Source organism: Hypanus sabinus, chromosome 15 (genome assembly GCF_030144855.1).
Source record: "Hypanus sabinus isolate sHypSab1 chromosome 15, sHypSab1.hap1, whole genome shotgun sequence".
Classification (NCBI taxonomy): Eukaryota; Metazoa; Chordata; class Chondrichthyes; order Myliobatiformes; family Dasyatidae; genus Hypanus; species Hypanus sabinus.
In genome coordinates this window covers 36,543,155-36,560,839 of record NC_082720.1, presented here as the reverse complement: position 1 = coordinate 36,560,839, position 17,685 = coordinate 36,543,155, and the positions used below count along the sequence as shown (strand labels likewise).

Below are 17,685 nucleotides of genomic sequence, written 5' to 3'. Positions count from 1 at the left end.
TGATGTGGAAACAGCTAAAGGATTTACAGCCAGCAGACGCTCGTGGGCTGTGGTTACAAATTACAGCTTCAGTGAGATAACTGTGGAAAATAGTAGTTTAATGGTGGTTGTCATTCGTGCCCGACAATGACAGGAAACTAGCGCGGGAGCGTTTTTAAAGTGGCAAAGCCATTGCACCGAGACAGTTCCACTCTCCTGACCTCAGAAGTCCAAGTCCAATGGTACGAACAAGTGCCACAAACTGGGGTCTTCCTTGGTTGCAGTGGATGACCATGACATCTTCTGTGTCTTGCCATGTCCTTTTGCTCTCCACAGTCTGTTGCAGTACCACTGTCCTGGTCATTGGATATCACTATAGATCTCATCCACCCATTTTGCCAGAGCTGACTTCACATGCTGGGACAGGCATGTTCCTAACTCACCAGGGTATGAGGCTGCTGGCTACCGAAGCAGTGTACCAAGGTGCGGCCACTGTCACATGCAAGCAGCTACTTGGAGCGACGTATGAGAGCTGAGTGTCCGATGAGGACTAAAGGTGAGTGAGCTGCCCCAGAATGGACACAAGAAGCCCTTTCACCGGTGATGGTGAAGCCCTCCCTCTATACCCCATGCATCCAAGTGGTTCAATGGCTACTACTGTGATGAAGCAGCGCGGCAGTAAATGTGAATGTGATACCACTTTTAATAGGTGTGCATTGAGCATAAACAAAGGGTGTATCTTCCGAACTGTAGGTCATGCTGAGGGCATACTTCAGGATTCATTGATTTGCAGTGTTGACTGTTTGGATGTCTGCCAGTAACATTTGAATATGGATAAAGCATGCATTGCATCATTTTGGCAGGGAAATACAAGGAGAGGAGGTGTTGATTGCAGGCGCACCAGAGGAGGCAGACTTGCAAAGCAAAGTTTAAAAACTGACCAGAGAAGTGAACCAGTGAAGTGATCTAGGGGAAAGGATATGCAACTACCTGGAATTGTTGTTCCTGTTCACACCTTGTGGTGTATCGAGCAACAATTTTGCTATTTCCATAGCATTTGACTGTTCTTTTTTTTTATGAGACCAAGATGCTAGCTTGACGCTCAACCCTATAAGCATGCAAGGGGCCAGCTTGATTCAAACTTGGAACCATTTGCCTTGAAGTCCAGTGCTGATGCCACTACACCACCGGCTGGCTTAACTATCTAGAATAGTGGGAGAAAATACAATCTGAAATGAGTATTGAGCTAATTACAGATAATTCTCTCCATAAAGTATGTGTTGTGATTAAGGGTGTGGATAACAATATCCTGGTAGCATTCCAGATGGTATTTGATGACAGCCCATCTGACAAGGCTTCCCTCAGAGGAAATAGAGAGGAGGTGGGACAGTATTTTGCCAGAAGCACTTTGAGCTGTACATCAAGATAACTGAAGGAGAGCCACACAGCACGGAGTCATAGACTATGATGAAGCAGTGTGGCAGTGAAGGTGAATGTGAAATCACCTTAAGTAGGTTTGCATTGAGCATAGAGGATATAAACAAAGGCTGTATTTTTGAGCTGTAGGTCATGCTGAGGGCATACTTCGTGATTCATGGACTTGCAGTGTTGACTCTTTGGATATCTGCCAATAATGGTTGAATATGGATCTATTCCTCAGTAGTTCATCAGATAAAGTATGCATTGCATCATCTTTACGTGGAACTGCAAGGAGAGCAGGTGTTGATTACAGTTGCACCAGTGGAGGCCATCACAAGTTTAAGAAACAGTCTTGCAAAGCAAAGTTAAAAGCTGACTAGAGAAGAACCTGTGAAGTGATCTAAGGGAAAGGATAATCTGCATGCAAGGCCAGTGAAAGATAGTCCATTGTATGTATCTCTAGTCAATTTCAGAACAATGAGACTTGGTAATTTCAGAACAAGTCAAGTTTATTGTCATTTAACAATATACATATATACCTTCAAACAAGACATTTCTCTGAACCAGGGTGTAAAGCACAATAATACACAAAACACATACATAACACACAATGGCTTGTGAAAATAAAGATGAATTACACATAAAAAACAAACTAAAGTGCATAAATTAAATAGTGTAAGGTACAGAACAGATTAGTCAGTATCACTTTGAATGCAATGTGGCAGGGAATTCAGAAGCCAAATGGGCAGAGGGCAGAAACTGTTTCCCATCTTGACCATTCCTGTTTTTAAGCATCGGAGTCCTCAGCCTAATGGTAGAAAGTAAAAGAGGATGCTGGATGGATGGGTGGGTGGGATCTTTAATAATATTAAGGGCCCTGCATAAGCAATGCACCTGCAATGCACCTGATTACTATACCCAGTGGATAGTAGGAAGACAACTATGATCTCAGTCATTCTCACAGTCCTTTGTAGAGACTTGCGGTACAGTGCTCGGTTGCTCCGATACCAGATGGAGATGCAACTTGTCAAGACACTTGCAATTGTGCTCCCCTAAAATTCAGTTAAGATTGGGGGAGGAGCCTCACTTCCCTCAATCTCCTTAGGAAGTGGAGGTGCTGCTCTGCCTTCTTGTTCAGGGAGGTGATATTAAGGGACCAAGTGAGGTCATCTGTGATGCAAACTCACTTTCTTTTTCAATCTTTTTATTAATATCAACATGATAAGATTAATACATTGTTATTGGGATTACAAAATTACAAAATTAAAATGAACATAAAAGGATACACAAGCAATATAGTTAAGTCTTCCCAAATCATAAATGATACAAGTATATAAACAAAACAAAAAAAAAACTAGGTATATCATATGATGCAAACTCTCATGAGCTTGGTGCACTTAAGGACCTTCCTGAAATCCACAATGATTTCCTTGGTCTTCTCCATGTTTAGCTTTGGGTTGTTCTTCTCACACCAGAAACCTCCTTGCTCCTTGTTGACACGGTTTGAGCTGAATCCTGTGACACACTCATTCATCACTGGTGTAGAGGTTCTTCTGAGTCTTTGTGCAAGACTCCCAGAAGGTTAATATGCAGGTTGAGTCTGTGGTAAAATAAAGGCAAATACAATGTTGGCATTTATTTCAAGGGGTATAGAATATAAAAGCAAGGAGATAATGCTGAGGATTTATAGGACACTAGTCAGGCTGTACTTGGAGTATTGTCAACAATTTTGGCCCCCATATCTCAGAAAGGAGGTGTTGTCATTGGAGAGAGTCCAGGGGAGGTTCATGAGAATGAATCCGGGAATAAATGGGTTAACATATGAGAAGCATTTGGCAGCTTAGGGCCCGTACTCACTGGAATTTAGAAGAATATGGGGGGGGGGGGAGAATATCATTGATATCTACTGAATGTTGACAGGACTAGACAGGGTGGATTTGGAGAGGATGTTTCCTAAGATGCGGGTATTCAGAACTTGAGGACCCAGGATCAAAATTCAGGGGTGATCTTCTGGAATAGAGGTAAGGGGGAAGTTGTTTAGCCAGAGAGGGTAGATGTATGTGGTTGAATGGGACCCGGGGTCAGCCACGATGAAATGGCAGAGCAAACTCCATGGTCGGAATGGCCTAATTCTGCTCCTATGTCTTATAGTCTTATCAGGAGTGTGAACTGCAATGGGCTGAGAACACAGTGAGACTATTTACAAGATCAAAGAGCAGGCAGATCAGAAGAAGTGAGGAGAGAAGCAGAATTATCAGCCTGAGGTATGGTTGATTAAGTCTGTCAAAGATGACACCAGCGTATAAGGTTCTGTGGAAAGGTTCATTGCCTACAAGTTAATTATTAATTGGCCTGAGTTGGAAGTGTTAAGTGAGTACTGCATTGCGATTTCAGTTAAGTTCAAAAGCTCTGACAATTATTTGAAGAGTGTTATAACAAGCATGGACTTACTAATGTCATGCCAATACTGCAAAGCTAAGATGCCACAGGAAAGACTGCAGGCAGGCATGTTGGAATTGAAAGTTTTGGAGATGAACTACAAAATGTAGTACAATATATTCAGAGTTGTATAGACAGTTGTGTTGAAGCAATGGTTGTATAACAGAGTGGAAGCTATATTTGTGGTCCAGAACGAAAATAGAGAATGCTAGAAATAGAGTATCTATGAAGAGGTTCAGAGTTAACATTTCTAGTTCATGTTGAGGTTAAGTTGTCATGGCCATACGTATAAATAGCATGGAAGTCAGCTTTATGCAGCAGCAACACCACATTACAAACATGACAAACACAAACTAAACATAACTTGCATGACAAAATAATGACAAAGAGAAACATGATACTACTGACACTGAAAGAGAGAAAAGTGAAATGTAGACAAGGGAGCATTGGGAATTTTCAAGTGGATTCAAGAACCTGATGGCAGTGAGGAAAAAGTTTGAGATGTGGTTCTTTCAATACATCAGGAAGGTTAGAAATCATTTGTGCCAAATCTTGCAGGTGTACAGACAAAGGGGAATGTATTTGACCAAAAGAGACTGAAAGCTCTTGAGGTGGTGCAGGCTGGAAGAGGTTTATCGACCTTTGTGCTTTCTTGTTATGGTGTATACTTTTATTTCTGAAGAAATTATCCAAAGAAATTCAATGATTGAAGTGAATTGAAGTGAAGTGAAGTGTTATTAACTGTAAATTGCTGTGAAGAGTTTGTGCATTGAGCCAAAAGAAAAGTCCCTCACTTGTAGTTACTGTATATTATAATATGATATGACTGTTAGTGAGACCTCTTTCAAATAGCAGATAAATCTCCATTGACATCATTGGAGCCAATCTCTCATCCTAATAAAGTCACAGCTTAGAAGTAGTGATATCTTCCTCATCACGATAAAGTTATTGGCAAGGGGTTTGCTTGGTTCTACTCACATCAGTGATCTCCTACTTCATACTAACTTACCAGTTGCTTTGCTCAGGATCAACTATTGACATTTCACAGGTGCCAGTAGAAATGGATACAGTGGAGCAATTAAAGTTCAGCCTGCTTTGCAACACAGTGACAGGTAAAGCCCAAATCTTCAGGTGCTGTACTATACTTAACCCTCTAGGCAATTAGCTCGCTTTTTGCCAGACTGAATATCCAGGTGAGTGTGTGTTCCTTTCTGTTTAGTACCCAAAATGAAACCTAAATACCTGAGTGTTGAAATGAACTTTAACCTCTTCCAGCTTTACTTTTTAACCTCATATCAACAGCTCTCAAGATATAGTCGAAAGACATAAGGAAGAAAGGAACGTCTTTTGCGTTATCCTGCTGTTACATGTTCAGCAGTTTTTACTAAGTACTTCTACTGCTACTTTTCCTGTGCAAATTCACATGCCCTCTCCAGGGTCACCAGTTTTATACCGAACAGCCTGTCAGTGATTTTCAAGGTCACCCTTGTGTGGTAGCTGAGCTTAGTGTAATCAGTAACAAATGCTGTTTTGCAGAAGTAAAAAGTTTCATCAATAACCCATCAGTTGATAACTCATCAGGGGTGATTGATAAGTTTGTGGCCTAAGATAGAAAGAGATGTGTTATTAACTTGAAGCTTTCTACATGATCACTCAAAGAGTTGACCTGCATGTGCATGTAACAAGAGCTGTATAACTCATCTCCTTCTACCTTAGGCCGCGAACTTATCAATCACCCATGCAGTGGACACTTTCTGGAAGTCCAAGATCCGTATGCTCCAGGACCGCTGGACTAAGTGTGTAAATATAGGAGGAGACTATGCTGAAAAATAAATGTGCTAGGTTTTCTAAAATTGACTCCTCTTACCTTAGGCTACGAACTTATCAATCACCCCTTGTATGAGCTTCCAGGCTTTTATCTTTTCTGCCCAGTGGGAGAGGGGAGAAGAGAGACTGGGTCTTTGATTATGTTGACTGCTTTCCTGAGTCAGTGAGAAGCATAGACAGAGTCCATAGAGGGAGGTTGGTTCCTGTCTGTAGTTCTGGTGGTCATATGCAGAGCAGTTCTCATACCAAGGTGTTCTGTATCTAGACACAATACTTTCAATGTTGCATCTTTCAAAGGTCGTAAGAGTTGACAGGGACATGCCAAATTTCTTCAGCCTCCTCAGGAAATGGAGGCATTGGTGAGTTTTCTTGGCCAAGACATAAACATGGTTGGACCGGAACAGGTTGCTTGCAATGTTCATACCTAGCAACATGAAACTCTCAACTTGTGAAAGTTAAAGCTTTTCTATTAAGCTTTCCGCTTGTCTGATACAAAATGGAAGTTCTTGTAATGTATTCCAACTATCTGTCTTAAACCCAAAATCAACGATAATCCATCATTGCATGTGCATGACCTATCCATTATACACTAGATTAACCTTGTTGAAATGCATTCCAATGTTCCTTTAATGTTCAGCAATTGGAATGAAATAAGATGGGGCTGGATTTTAACATCAAACATACTGTAAAACTTTATCATAAATTGACTTTCCTTTAAGGAGTCATGCTAAACTATTTCACATAATTTACCATGATGTCAAAACATACAGCTCATTTTAATATTTTTGCATGGCCTTTAACATTAATTTTATTTTGATCATATGTGTGTGTGTGACATCCGTTAGTCTTGTGCAGGGGTCGGCAACCCGCGGCTCCGGAGCCGCATGCGTCTCTTTCATCTCTGTGATGCGGCTCCCCATGGTTTGTTAGTTTTTGAAATGTAATTCAAAATTTGAAGATTATGGTGATGTTGTACAATCTAAGTAAAATGTTGTGGCGACCCCATTTCCTGACACATCCGAACCAGCTCACAATTAGCCACCATTCCGGCTAAGGGAGATAGCCTACGGGGTTTGTGAGTACGTGTCTTTTGGAGCATTCACGCCCACGGGGGGCGGGTTAAGGGAGGCCTTAAAGCAAGGCTGTTTAGTTCGAATAAAGTTATCTTTGACTGCAGTGTCATTATTTTAGCGCTGCATGTAGCACACCACTACAACGTGTTTTTTATCGCTATTAATATACGTCACCACTGCCAATGCCTGACACCCGCCAGTGCGCGATTTCTTTTAATTTTTCAATCCAAGGTAGGCTAACTATGGAGTAACCTTCAACCCAACGTCTTTTTTTCGGAGTTCTAAATGTTTTTGTTGCATGCAGAAATGTAATTTCATTTTCTCTGCAGGAGTTCATCAATTTCATATAATGCAACACATTATAGTTTGTTTATACATAGCATAAAGGCAAAAAAAAACCGTTGTATGCAGCGTTATTTCATTTTAAATGTCAAACGGGTTTTGTGGCTCTCAGTGTTTTCTTTTCTGTGGGAAATGGGTCCATATGGCTCTTTCAGTGGTAAAGGTTGCCGACCCCTGGTCTTGTGAAACCTTGGATCTGTACCCTCCTCAGTGCACAGGCCTAGGCAAGGTTGTATGGAAGATTGACAGTTACCCATGCAGCAAGTCTCCCCTCTCCACGACATCGATGATATTGTCCAAGGGAAGGGCAAGGGCCATTACAACTTGGCACCAGTGTCATCGCAGGAGTTGCCAGAGCGAGGTTGAAGACGATGTCAGACTGCCTTAGGGATTCCAGCTTCAGATTTGTCCTCAGGGTTTACTCCTGAAGCCTTTCCCATGAGTGGGTATGGTTGCAAGGTAGCAGAGGTTTGAAATCAGAGTTTTCCCTCTCTTAGACGGATTGCCTTCCCAGCTCGATGAGCTCCATCTACCAGAAGCACTGGTTTTAAGGTGCCAGGACCCACCTTCACCCCTTCTCCAGTCAGTAGAAACAGTTCCGCCAGGCTTAGAGGCTAAGCCACACGAGAAGGCCAGGAGTTGGACTTGGTTGTCAGAGGCTGTTTGAGGCACATGCTGTGAGGAGCACTTTTAGGTTGTGGGAGCTTGTCCCCACTACCACTCCTTGGCTTGACAACCTATAAATGCTTAATAACAATTTTTAAACTCTACTGCCAAAGGTATTTCATTTATCATGGTTAAAATGGTGCATAAATTGTTGACGTAAACATTTGTCAAGCTTTCCTAAAAGCTAATGGTAGCTACAGTATATGGATAACACACTATTTTCTTGTAAACTTTTAAAATGTCGTAACAACCCTTAATTAAGTAGATTTGCACTTCAAATCAAGATAGCCTGTTGCATACAAATAATGTATTACAAATGTTTGGACAATCTGTATGCAGATATAACATCACGGGTTGTGAGGATAGAGGTGTGTTGCCTAGTGATCTGGTTAAGTATATATTCAGCTGAGTACTTGTTTTGAAAGTGCAGAATGTATTTTTAGTGAATTTGCTCATTTTAGCATTGGAGGGATTAAAATCTTGTTCCTCACTTTAAATTCATGCCTACAGTCATAAGTTACCAAAAAAGAACATGACTAATTTTTTTTTCAAATTTCAACTGTTTTTAGAAAATAACCACAAATTCACTCTTCTAATTATCTGTAATTGAGAGAGCATATGTAGGAACTTAATCATTTCACTGCAGGAACAAGATGGAATAATACGTTGGAGTGCCCCTCCTTAGCTTGGATCCAGAACTGGCTTGCCCACAGAAGGCAAAGAGTGATTGTAGATGGGTCATGGTCTACATGGAGGTTGGTCACTAGTGGTGTGCCTCAGGGATCAGTTCTGGGACACCTAATCTTTGTGATTTTTATAAATGAACTGGAAATGCAGGAAATGCAGGGATAAGTTAGTAAATTTGTTGATGACACAAAGGTTGGAGATGTTGTGGATAGTGTGGAGGGCTGTCAGAGATTACAGCGGGACATTGATAGGATGCAAAACTAGGCTGAGAAGTGACAGATGGAGTTCAACCCAGATAAGTGTGAGGTGGTTCATTTTGGCAGGTCAAATGTGATGACAGAATATAGTATTAATGGTATGACTCTTGGCAGTGTGGAGGATCAGAGGGATCTTGGAGTCTGAGTCCATAGGACACTCAAAGCTGCTGCCCAGGTTGACTCTGTAGTTAAGAAAGTATACGATGCATTGGCTTTCATCAATCGTGGTATTGAGTTTAGGAGTCAAGAGGTAATGTTGCAACTATATAGGACCCTGGTCGGATCCCACTTGGAGTACTGTGCTCAGTTCTGGTCGCCTCACTATAGGAAGGATGTGGAAACCACAGAAAGGGTGCAGAGGAGATTTACAAGGATGTTGCCTGGATTGGGGAGCATGCCTTATGGGAATAGGTTGAGTGAACTCGGCCTTTTTTCCTTGGAGCGATGGAGGATGAGTGGTGATCTGTTAGAGGTGTATAAGATGATGAGAGAAATTGATTGTGTGGATAGTCAGAGGCTTTTTCCCGGGGCTAAAATGGCTAGCACGAGACAGCGCAGTTTTAAGGTGCTTAGAAGTAGGTACACAGGAGATGTCAGGAGTAAGTTTTTTTGCACAGAGAGTGAGTGGTAAGTGTGTGGAATGGGCTGCCGGCGACAGTAGTGGAGGTAGATACAATAGGGTCTTTTAAGAGACTCCTGGACAGGTACACAGAGCTCAGAAAAATAGAGTGCTATGGGTAACCCTAGGTAATTTCTAAAGTAAGGACACATTTGGCACAGTTTTGTGGGCCAAAGGGCCTGTATTGTACTATAGATTTTCTATGTTTCTAACCTCCTGTAATTAAAGGTCAAAAGAGTGGCATTTATGGCTTAGCAGAAATTAGTAATATTTATAGTGAATATATAAAACTTAAATCAACAGACCAAAGAATCATTTAAAATTAGTGTCACAATAATCAGAACCTGAGAAAGCAAATGACTGATTTTACAACTTGGCATTGATTTGCTATGGTAAAGATCTTTTTTAAAGTAAATTTCAAATGGACATATGCTCCTTCTTTTACATTCCCTATGCACAAAAGTCAATAACCCATATTATATAACAACAATCAGTTTAGAGTCAGTGCCAGGATGCCACATTACATTAACCCATGCAGGGTTTGCTGCTACAATCACAACTGCTTTCCCGACACAGAATACCCATAAAGCTCTGCCAAGAGAGAGTGATAGTTTAAAAAAAAATTATCTGTAAAAACAAAGCATTGGAAGTCAAGGGATGATGGGAAGTCATAGTCATTTTGCGTGAGCTCCCCCATGGATTAGAAAAAAGAATGAAATCAATCAAGTTAGCAAATTAAACTTGCACTAACCTATGAGAAATGAAATCTAGATTTGATGAAAAATTAGAATTGCATGTGCAGTTCATCTGAAGTTTTGTACAAACTTTCTGAGCAGATTTATCTTGGTTCTACTTGGTTTGAGATAGGAAAAAACAATCTACAATAAATTCAATGCAACCATGAATATCTTATTTATACCTTTAATAATTTAGTTTGTATAACAAAACAATAAATACTGTAGGTAATTTATCTTCATTGCTAACTGTTAGTTGTGCTTCAATTTTAACAAAAGATCTGTATTTAGAATCAGAAAATTAAAAAAATTGCTGTGTTTGAAATTATAAATCTTTGTTTTGTAAGGTCAAAGAGGATTTGTACCTGCAGAAAAATTGAGCCTGTATCAATCCACAGAAGAACCTGGTGGAACTAAAGAGTTACTTAGTTCGTCACTTGTTGATGTTGGTGATGGAACAAACTCCAGAAGAAGTTCTTGTCATTTGCCTGTTGTTCCTCCACAGTCAATACAGTATCAAGTAAGGGCTTTTTATTTAATGGCCCATTTAATGACATTGTTCTAAAACTCATGTGGATTTTTAAATTTAATGTGCTAAACTGCATGAGAAGATAATGAATATTAACTTGATATACGACTGGATAATATGCTCAAAAACACTTAAAATGTACGACTTATGAAACACACTATAAACAGTAAAATAAAATATCCAGAGTATAGCACACTAAATCTTAATATAAGGTACAGGCGCAGAATGAGGCCATTTAGCCCATTGAGTCTGCTCCAGCATTTCATCATGGCTGATCCATTTTCCCTCTCAGCCCCAATCTCCTGCCTTCTCCATATATCCTATCATGTCCTGACTAATCAAAAATCTATCAATCTCTGCCTTAAGTATGCCTAATAACTAGGTCTCCATAGCTACCTGTGGCAATAAATTCCACAGATTCACCACTCTCTGGCTAAAGAAATTCCTCTGCATCTCCGCTTAAAGTTTCAAAGGTACATTTAATGTCAGAGAAATGTATACAATGTACATCCTGAACTTTTCTTCGCAACCATCCACGAAAACAGAGGAGAGCCCCAAAGAATGAATGACAGTTAAATGTTAGAACCCCAAACCCCCTCCCAGCTCCCCCCCAGGTGTAAACAGCAGCAAAACAACGAATCCCCGCCACCAGCAAAAAAAGCATCGGCTCTCCCCCCACCGAGCACTCAAGCGTGCAGCAAAGCATCGATAAAGACACATACTTTCACATTCACCCGGTAATTCAACTTGGGACAGGCTCTCTGTCTCCCTAATAAGAGGTGTCTACGTTTTACAGCGAGAGGGCAGACATAACAAACAATTCACTGAACAAACAATTATACAATGTTAAAAGTCCGTTGCGTATCTTTTTCGGAGCTCTGTGCCCAATGAACTCGGGTCTCTAGGCACACAGCCAGCAGCCAGCTTGCTGCCCCTCATTCTTCTGAATTCCAGTGAGTAGAGGCCCAGAGCCAACAAATGCTCTTCATACGACAAGCCTTTCAATCCCAGAATCATTTTCATCAAGTTCCTTTGAACCCTCTCTAATGTCAGCAAATCCTTTCTTAAATAAGGGGCCCAAAACTGCTCACAGGACTCCAAGTGAGGCCTCATTAGTGTTTTATAAAGCCTCAACATTACATCCTTCCTTTTATATTTCTAGTCCTCTGGAAATGAATGCTAACATTATATTTGCCTTTCTCACCACCGACTCAACCTGCAAATGAACCTTTAGGGAATCCCACACGAGGACTCCCAAGTCCTTTTGCCACTCCAGACCTTTGAATTTTCTCTTCATTTAGAAAATAGTCTACACTTTTATTTCTTCCACCGAAGTGTACAACCATACACTTACCAACACTATTCCATCTGCCACTTCTTTGACCATTTTGCTAACCTGCTTAAGTCCTTCTGTTGCCTCTCTACTTCTTCAAAACTACCAGCCCCTTCACCTATCTCCGTATCATCCACAATCTTGGCCATAAAGCTGTTAATTCTGTCATCCAAGTTATTAATATATAGCATAAAAAGAAGCTGTCCAAACACACACTCCTGGCAGCCAACCAGAAAAGGCACCTTGTCAAAGGCCTTCTGAAAATCAAGTACACAACATCCACTGATGCTCTTTGTTTATCCTGCTTGTTATTCCTTGAAAGAATTCCAACAAATCTGGTAGGGAAGATTTTCCCTTAAGGAAACCATGCCGACTACAGCCTATTTTATCATGTGCCTCCAGGTATCCCAAAACCACATCCTTAACAATTGACTCCAACATCTTCTCAATCATTGAGGTCAGACTAACTTGCTTATAATTTCCTTTCTTCTGCGTTTCTTGAAGAGTGGGGTGACATTTTCCAGTCCCCTGAACCTTGCCAGAATCAATTGGTGCTGGAAAGATCATTATTAATGCCTCCCCAATCTCTTCAGCCACCTCTCTGGGGTGTACACCATCTGATCCAGGTGATTTAACTACCTTCAGACCTTTCTGTTCCTCAAAAACCTTCTCCCTAGTAATGTCAACTTCACACCCTTCTGCCCCCTGACACTGTCGAACTGCTGGATGCTGTTAGTGTCATTCACACTGAAGATTGATGCAAAATACTTATTCAGTTTGTCTGCCGTTTCCTTGTCCTCCATTACTAGTTTTCCAGCATCATTTTCCTGTGATCGATATCTACTTTCTTTTACATTTTACATATCTGAAGAAACTTTGTATCCTCTTTAATATTGTTGGCTAGCTTACCTTCATTGACTGTACCTTTTTCCATCGGGGCTGCCTGGCCTGCTGAGTTCCTCTAGAACTTTGCATGTGTTGCTTGTACCTTTGAATTCCATCTTTTCCTTCTTTATGACTTTGTTTTTAGTTGCTTATGTTGGTTATAAAGCTTCCCAATCTTCTTACTCCCCTTTATACACATACACCCTCTGGCTTCTGAATTACTCCCAGAAATTCCAGCCATTGTCATTCTACCATTAAACCTGCCAGTGTTCTTTTCCGATCAATTTTGACCAGCTCCTCTCTCATGCCTCTTTAATTCCATTTGCTCCACCGTAATACTGATACATCTGACTTTAGCTTTTTGTTCCCAAATTGCAGGGTAACGCTATCATATTATGATCATTTCATGGTTTCTTTACCTTAAGGTGTGTAATCAATTCTGGTTCATTGCACAGGTCCTAATAAGTTAAAACTAATATTGCTAAATATGAACCTTAGAAATTCTTCTTTAAAAATGAAATAAATATCATGAAACTATAATACAAGAATTGTGCTAATACTGTATATTAAGTAATTATGTGATATTGAAGTTTGACTGACAGATATGTCACATTTTGTATTTTTTCTCTCTGTTGATACTAGGAGGAGATAGAACATTTAGTTTTACAGCAATATTGCCAATTCACTTATCTCATTTGGAAGATCATAGTTTTTTCCTATCTTCTTCCTCTATTATGACTGCCATTTTGTGATAGTCTCTTTTCCCAGTCAAAAAAAAAGGCAAGGTTTTAATAGTGAGTATATCAGAAGATAAAAGCTCCAAATAAAATGGAGCAATTACTGCTTCAATGGGGATATGAACAAAGTAAATAACATTTATTATTAATCTACATATATGTTACCATATGCAACCCAGAAATTTGTTTTCTTGTAAGCATACACAGAAACAAGAAACATCTAGAATATCAAGAAACATAATAGAATCAATGAAAGCTCACACCCAGCAGATCAAACAACCAATGTGCAAACATGTACAAATTAAGCTTTTCTCTCTATTTCTTTCTAAATGGGTTTATATTGTTAACATAATCAGAAAGAAAACTTCCCCCTAATGTAATGTTGAACTGGAAGTTGTGAGAATGAATGCAACTTTTCATTGCGTCTAACTAATAATAAATATTAAACAGCTCCAAGATCCAACTCTGATTACTAGAATGTGATACAAATGTCACAAAAAGAATGACTTTGCTCATTTATGATATTTTGCTGTATGTTTAGGTTATTGCAGCATACCATTTTGCTGCAAGAGGACCCCATGAAGCCAATTTACAGCCTGGAGATGCAGTAACCATACTGGAAGCTCATGATAAGGGAGGAAGTACAGAATGGTATCTTGTAGAAGTAAATGGACAAAGAGGATATGTACCTTCAAATTACTTGATGAAAGGGCCTGTGACTGGAGTGAGGAACTCATTTGCACTGTAATACTTATTATCTTAAAATGATTTTGAAAAGTTGCACTAAATTGCCTTGAATGCAATTTTTGTTGTAGCAAGAGTCATGAAGAATTGTGAATTACTATATTTAATGTGCTATGTGTAATGCAATATGAGAATATTTTAGATAGTGAAAACATTTTGTGACATATATTTAAATTTATTGGTATATTATTTTTAAAGAATATAGTTTTGTTTATTTTGAGAAATATAATTACAAATAATTATCAGAGTAGTTATATATTTTAGGAATTTTCAGTCAGATTTCAAATTGTATTATCTCCCATAGGTTAATGTTAGTGTTTAAATATGGCACCCCGGAATATGAAATGCACATTTGACTTGTGCACTTTTAAACTTATGTTCAGAATAAATAGAGAAAAGTCTAGGCAGATTTGTTTATGATCATACAAATGCTAACTGCTCAGTTTCAAATAAATTATTCTGCATTTGTTAACTTCCTGAAGGGTATTTTACAAAACTTAACTGGATAGCGCCCTGAATCTTCAGAGAAATTCCTGAACAGTTCACATGAAGAAATTATTTCTAGAAAACTGAAGTACATAACTTGTTAAAGTAACATAGTAGAAGTTTTCCTTTTTAAACTAAGTTGTGTTATTAGGAGCCAGGGTAGGTTTCATGCTTTTGTTACTTAAGATTTTAAGTGCTGCATTTCTAAATGCTGGCATCTTGGAATTTGATGAATAAACTAAGTTATTCTCAGAAGGTCATTAGCCAATTGAAGAATTATACTTAAGATCAATTTGAAGTATTTTCCTGTATGTATCTGTATGCTTGCACTTAATTATGTTTATAAATTAACTGTAAAAGGATATTATGTAGAACACATTTGTACTTCAAAATATTGATTGTTGTTAAAATTAGAGGATGAGAAAAGAACTATAAGCTGTTGGAATCAAATAGTAATTGAAAAGTAAAGATAAGTAAATGTTGGAAATCTGAAATGTAAATGCAGGAGGCCAGAAGGCATAAGTGGAAAGAGACATAGAATGGATCCCTGACACAGTCAGGGATATGACTTTAAATCTAAAATGTTAATCTACCTCCACAGACATCTCCTGAGCTGCTGTTTCAGTTCAAAACCCCATTTTAGTAATTTCAGAAAAAAAGATCCAATTCCATGTTGTACATTTACCTTGGAAAATATCTCCACTAATTATGGTCAATCATAATACAATAACCTTTTATAAAAGACAGGCTTATTCTGAACAGTATATTTGTAAGTCATGAACTCACTTTTGAGCTTAATTTGACCAAATATTCCTACAATCTGCTTCACCAACTTTGACCATCCCCCTTAAGCATTTCCCATCTTTTATTTTAAATATCTGATGACCATTTTACTTTATTCTTTCTTTGCTTTAAATACTTCTATGATATATGTGGCTGTCTGTTACATTGCCATAGATTATCATTGATAAATGCTATTATTTAATATTTAAATTAATTTTTTATTACTGTATTGACTTCTTCAGTATAAAACTGTTAATGAACAATTTTGTACTTTCCCTTTTGTTTGAATAGTGGATCAGTCATAATTTATTTCCAGAATTTGCAGTGATAATAGTGAAACCATTAATTCTCTTTATTATAATGGAAGAAATCTGACAGCAAGTTCTGGGGTTTGCACGTGAACAGTCAAACACACAACTCGAATTTCAGGCTTTTCTCCAGTTGCACTTGTTTTATCTGTACAGTATATAATTTGCAATTTGCCAAGATTTTCAAAGGTCACCAAATAGACACGGTGTAATAAAGTGAAAATGACATGTCTCATACACTGGGGTATTACTGAATAATTAATAGTTAAAAATTATAAAACACTATAGCCCATTATGAAGCTTTATAATGATCCGATTGCTATTCCTTCAGAGTTCTATGGTTTTCAAAGTCAAAAGAAAATGCATAGGTTGTGTTTAAAATAGAGTCCAAAATACGGTAATACAAATGTTCCAATATTTATTTTGTTCACTAAATAAAAAGTAATGCTCACTATCATCCTTTTTGATTGTATGTGTGAATTCTTAAATCTGATTTGCTTTTAATCTAGGTATCTGTTAGACTAGATGCCTGACAGAAAGTGGGATGGGGAAAGGGGTGTTCTGAAAGCCATATATTGCAGGCTTAATCTGTGAGGTTAATGGCAAAACAACTAAAATTTGATGGGCCAGCAATTAAATCATTGCATTTTGATGCAAATTGATGTAATTAATTGGTAATATAGATGCATTTTGTTAAATTGGTTGAATTCTTTACTTTTATTACTGTATTTTAAGAGGTCAATTGGAACAATTTGGAAGAACATTAGGAGCAATTTGCTCCAGTGCAATAAAAATGTAAACCAATACAGCAAATGAAAACAATCTCAGGCATCACAAACTTCACTGAAAACCATATAAATGCTATTCCTCTGAAATCTGAAAAATTTATTAAAGTGTAAAATTACCATACCGAATTTTTAGTGTTTTATGATATATATCACATAAAATAGAGTGGAAATCAGGATTTAAATCAACAGAATGAATCAATTGCTTGAGAAACATGCAAAAATGCTGGAGGAACTCATCATTATAGGTAGCATCAATGGAGTGGAGTAAACTGTCAATGTTTTGGGACAAGATGCTTTATCAGGACTGGAGCGTAGATCTGAGGTCTTGCCCAAAACTTCAACTGTTTGCTTCTCTCAATAGAGACTGCCTGACTTAAGTTCCTCCAACAATTTTGTATGTTTCTCAAGCAGTTAATTTATTCTGTCCTTTTAAATCATGATTTCCATTCTATTTTATATGAGTAAATGTGTGTTGCTCCAGATTTTCAGTACCTGCAGAATCTCTTGTGTTTAACCATTGCTTGAAATCTCACATTAGAAAGTTGAAAATGCATCAGTTTCCTGAATCAAATGTTTAATTAAACTTTCTTTGCAATATCTATGTAACTGTACAACTGTATCAACTGTTGTAGTTAGTGTTGTGAACAGCTTTGGATTGGGGGTAAGAGGATGAGTGATTAGATGCTAAGTGGAGAACTACTGTGAAGAATGAGTATTTTGTTAAATTTAAAATGGATTCTCCTAAAGCCAGTTGCCAGCACTGGAATTTGTAGCTTACTGCCTTTTCAACTGTTGTAGATAAGGTCTCATGTCCCATGCTAAAGCCAGGTTCTGCAGAAGATTTTATAAGGAGGGTGTGACATCAGCTAGCATAGTAATAGGAGGTGAAAGTGCGTTTAAAGGTACATTGCAAAATGTATGTCACAGCTAAAACCTGGGCAGCTTCATGTATTAGAGCCATAGATGCAAATATGATCCAGAGTGAAGAAACCCTGACTACAAAGAAGGCATTAAGTCTTGGATGATGCTTCACAATCAAAGAACTTCAAA

General features: G+C 38.5%; 1 protein-coding gene across 11 annotated transcripts in view; it reads left to right on the top strand.

Moving 5' to 3' along the window:
- Positions 1–16,309, top strand: part of arhgef37 (Rho guanine nucleotide exchange factor (GEF) 37) — a 188,123-nt gene extending 171,814 nt beyond the window's left edge. For 9 of the 11 annotated variants that reach the window (XM_059990216.1, XM_059990210.1, XM_059990212.1 and 6 more), the window contains 2 exons: positions 10,390–10,562; positions 14,068–16,309. In XM_059990216.1, the coding sequence (XP_059846199.1) occupies positions 10,390–10,562; positions 14,068–14,274 (380 nt within the window). In that variant the 3' untranslated portion in view covers positions 14,275–16,309. Of the gene's footprint in view, positions 1–315; positions 536–4,885; positions 4,950–10,389; positions 10,563–14,067 lie in introns of those variants that run through there. The other 2 variants (XR_009515864.1, XM_059990218.1) reach the window with 2 other exon arrangements.
- The last annotated feature ends 1,376 nt before the right edge of the window (positions 16,310–17,685 follow it).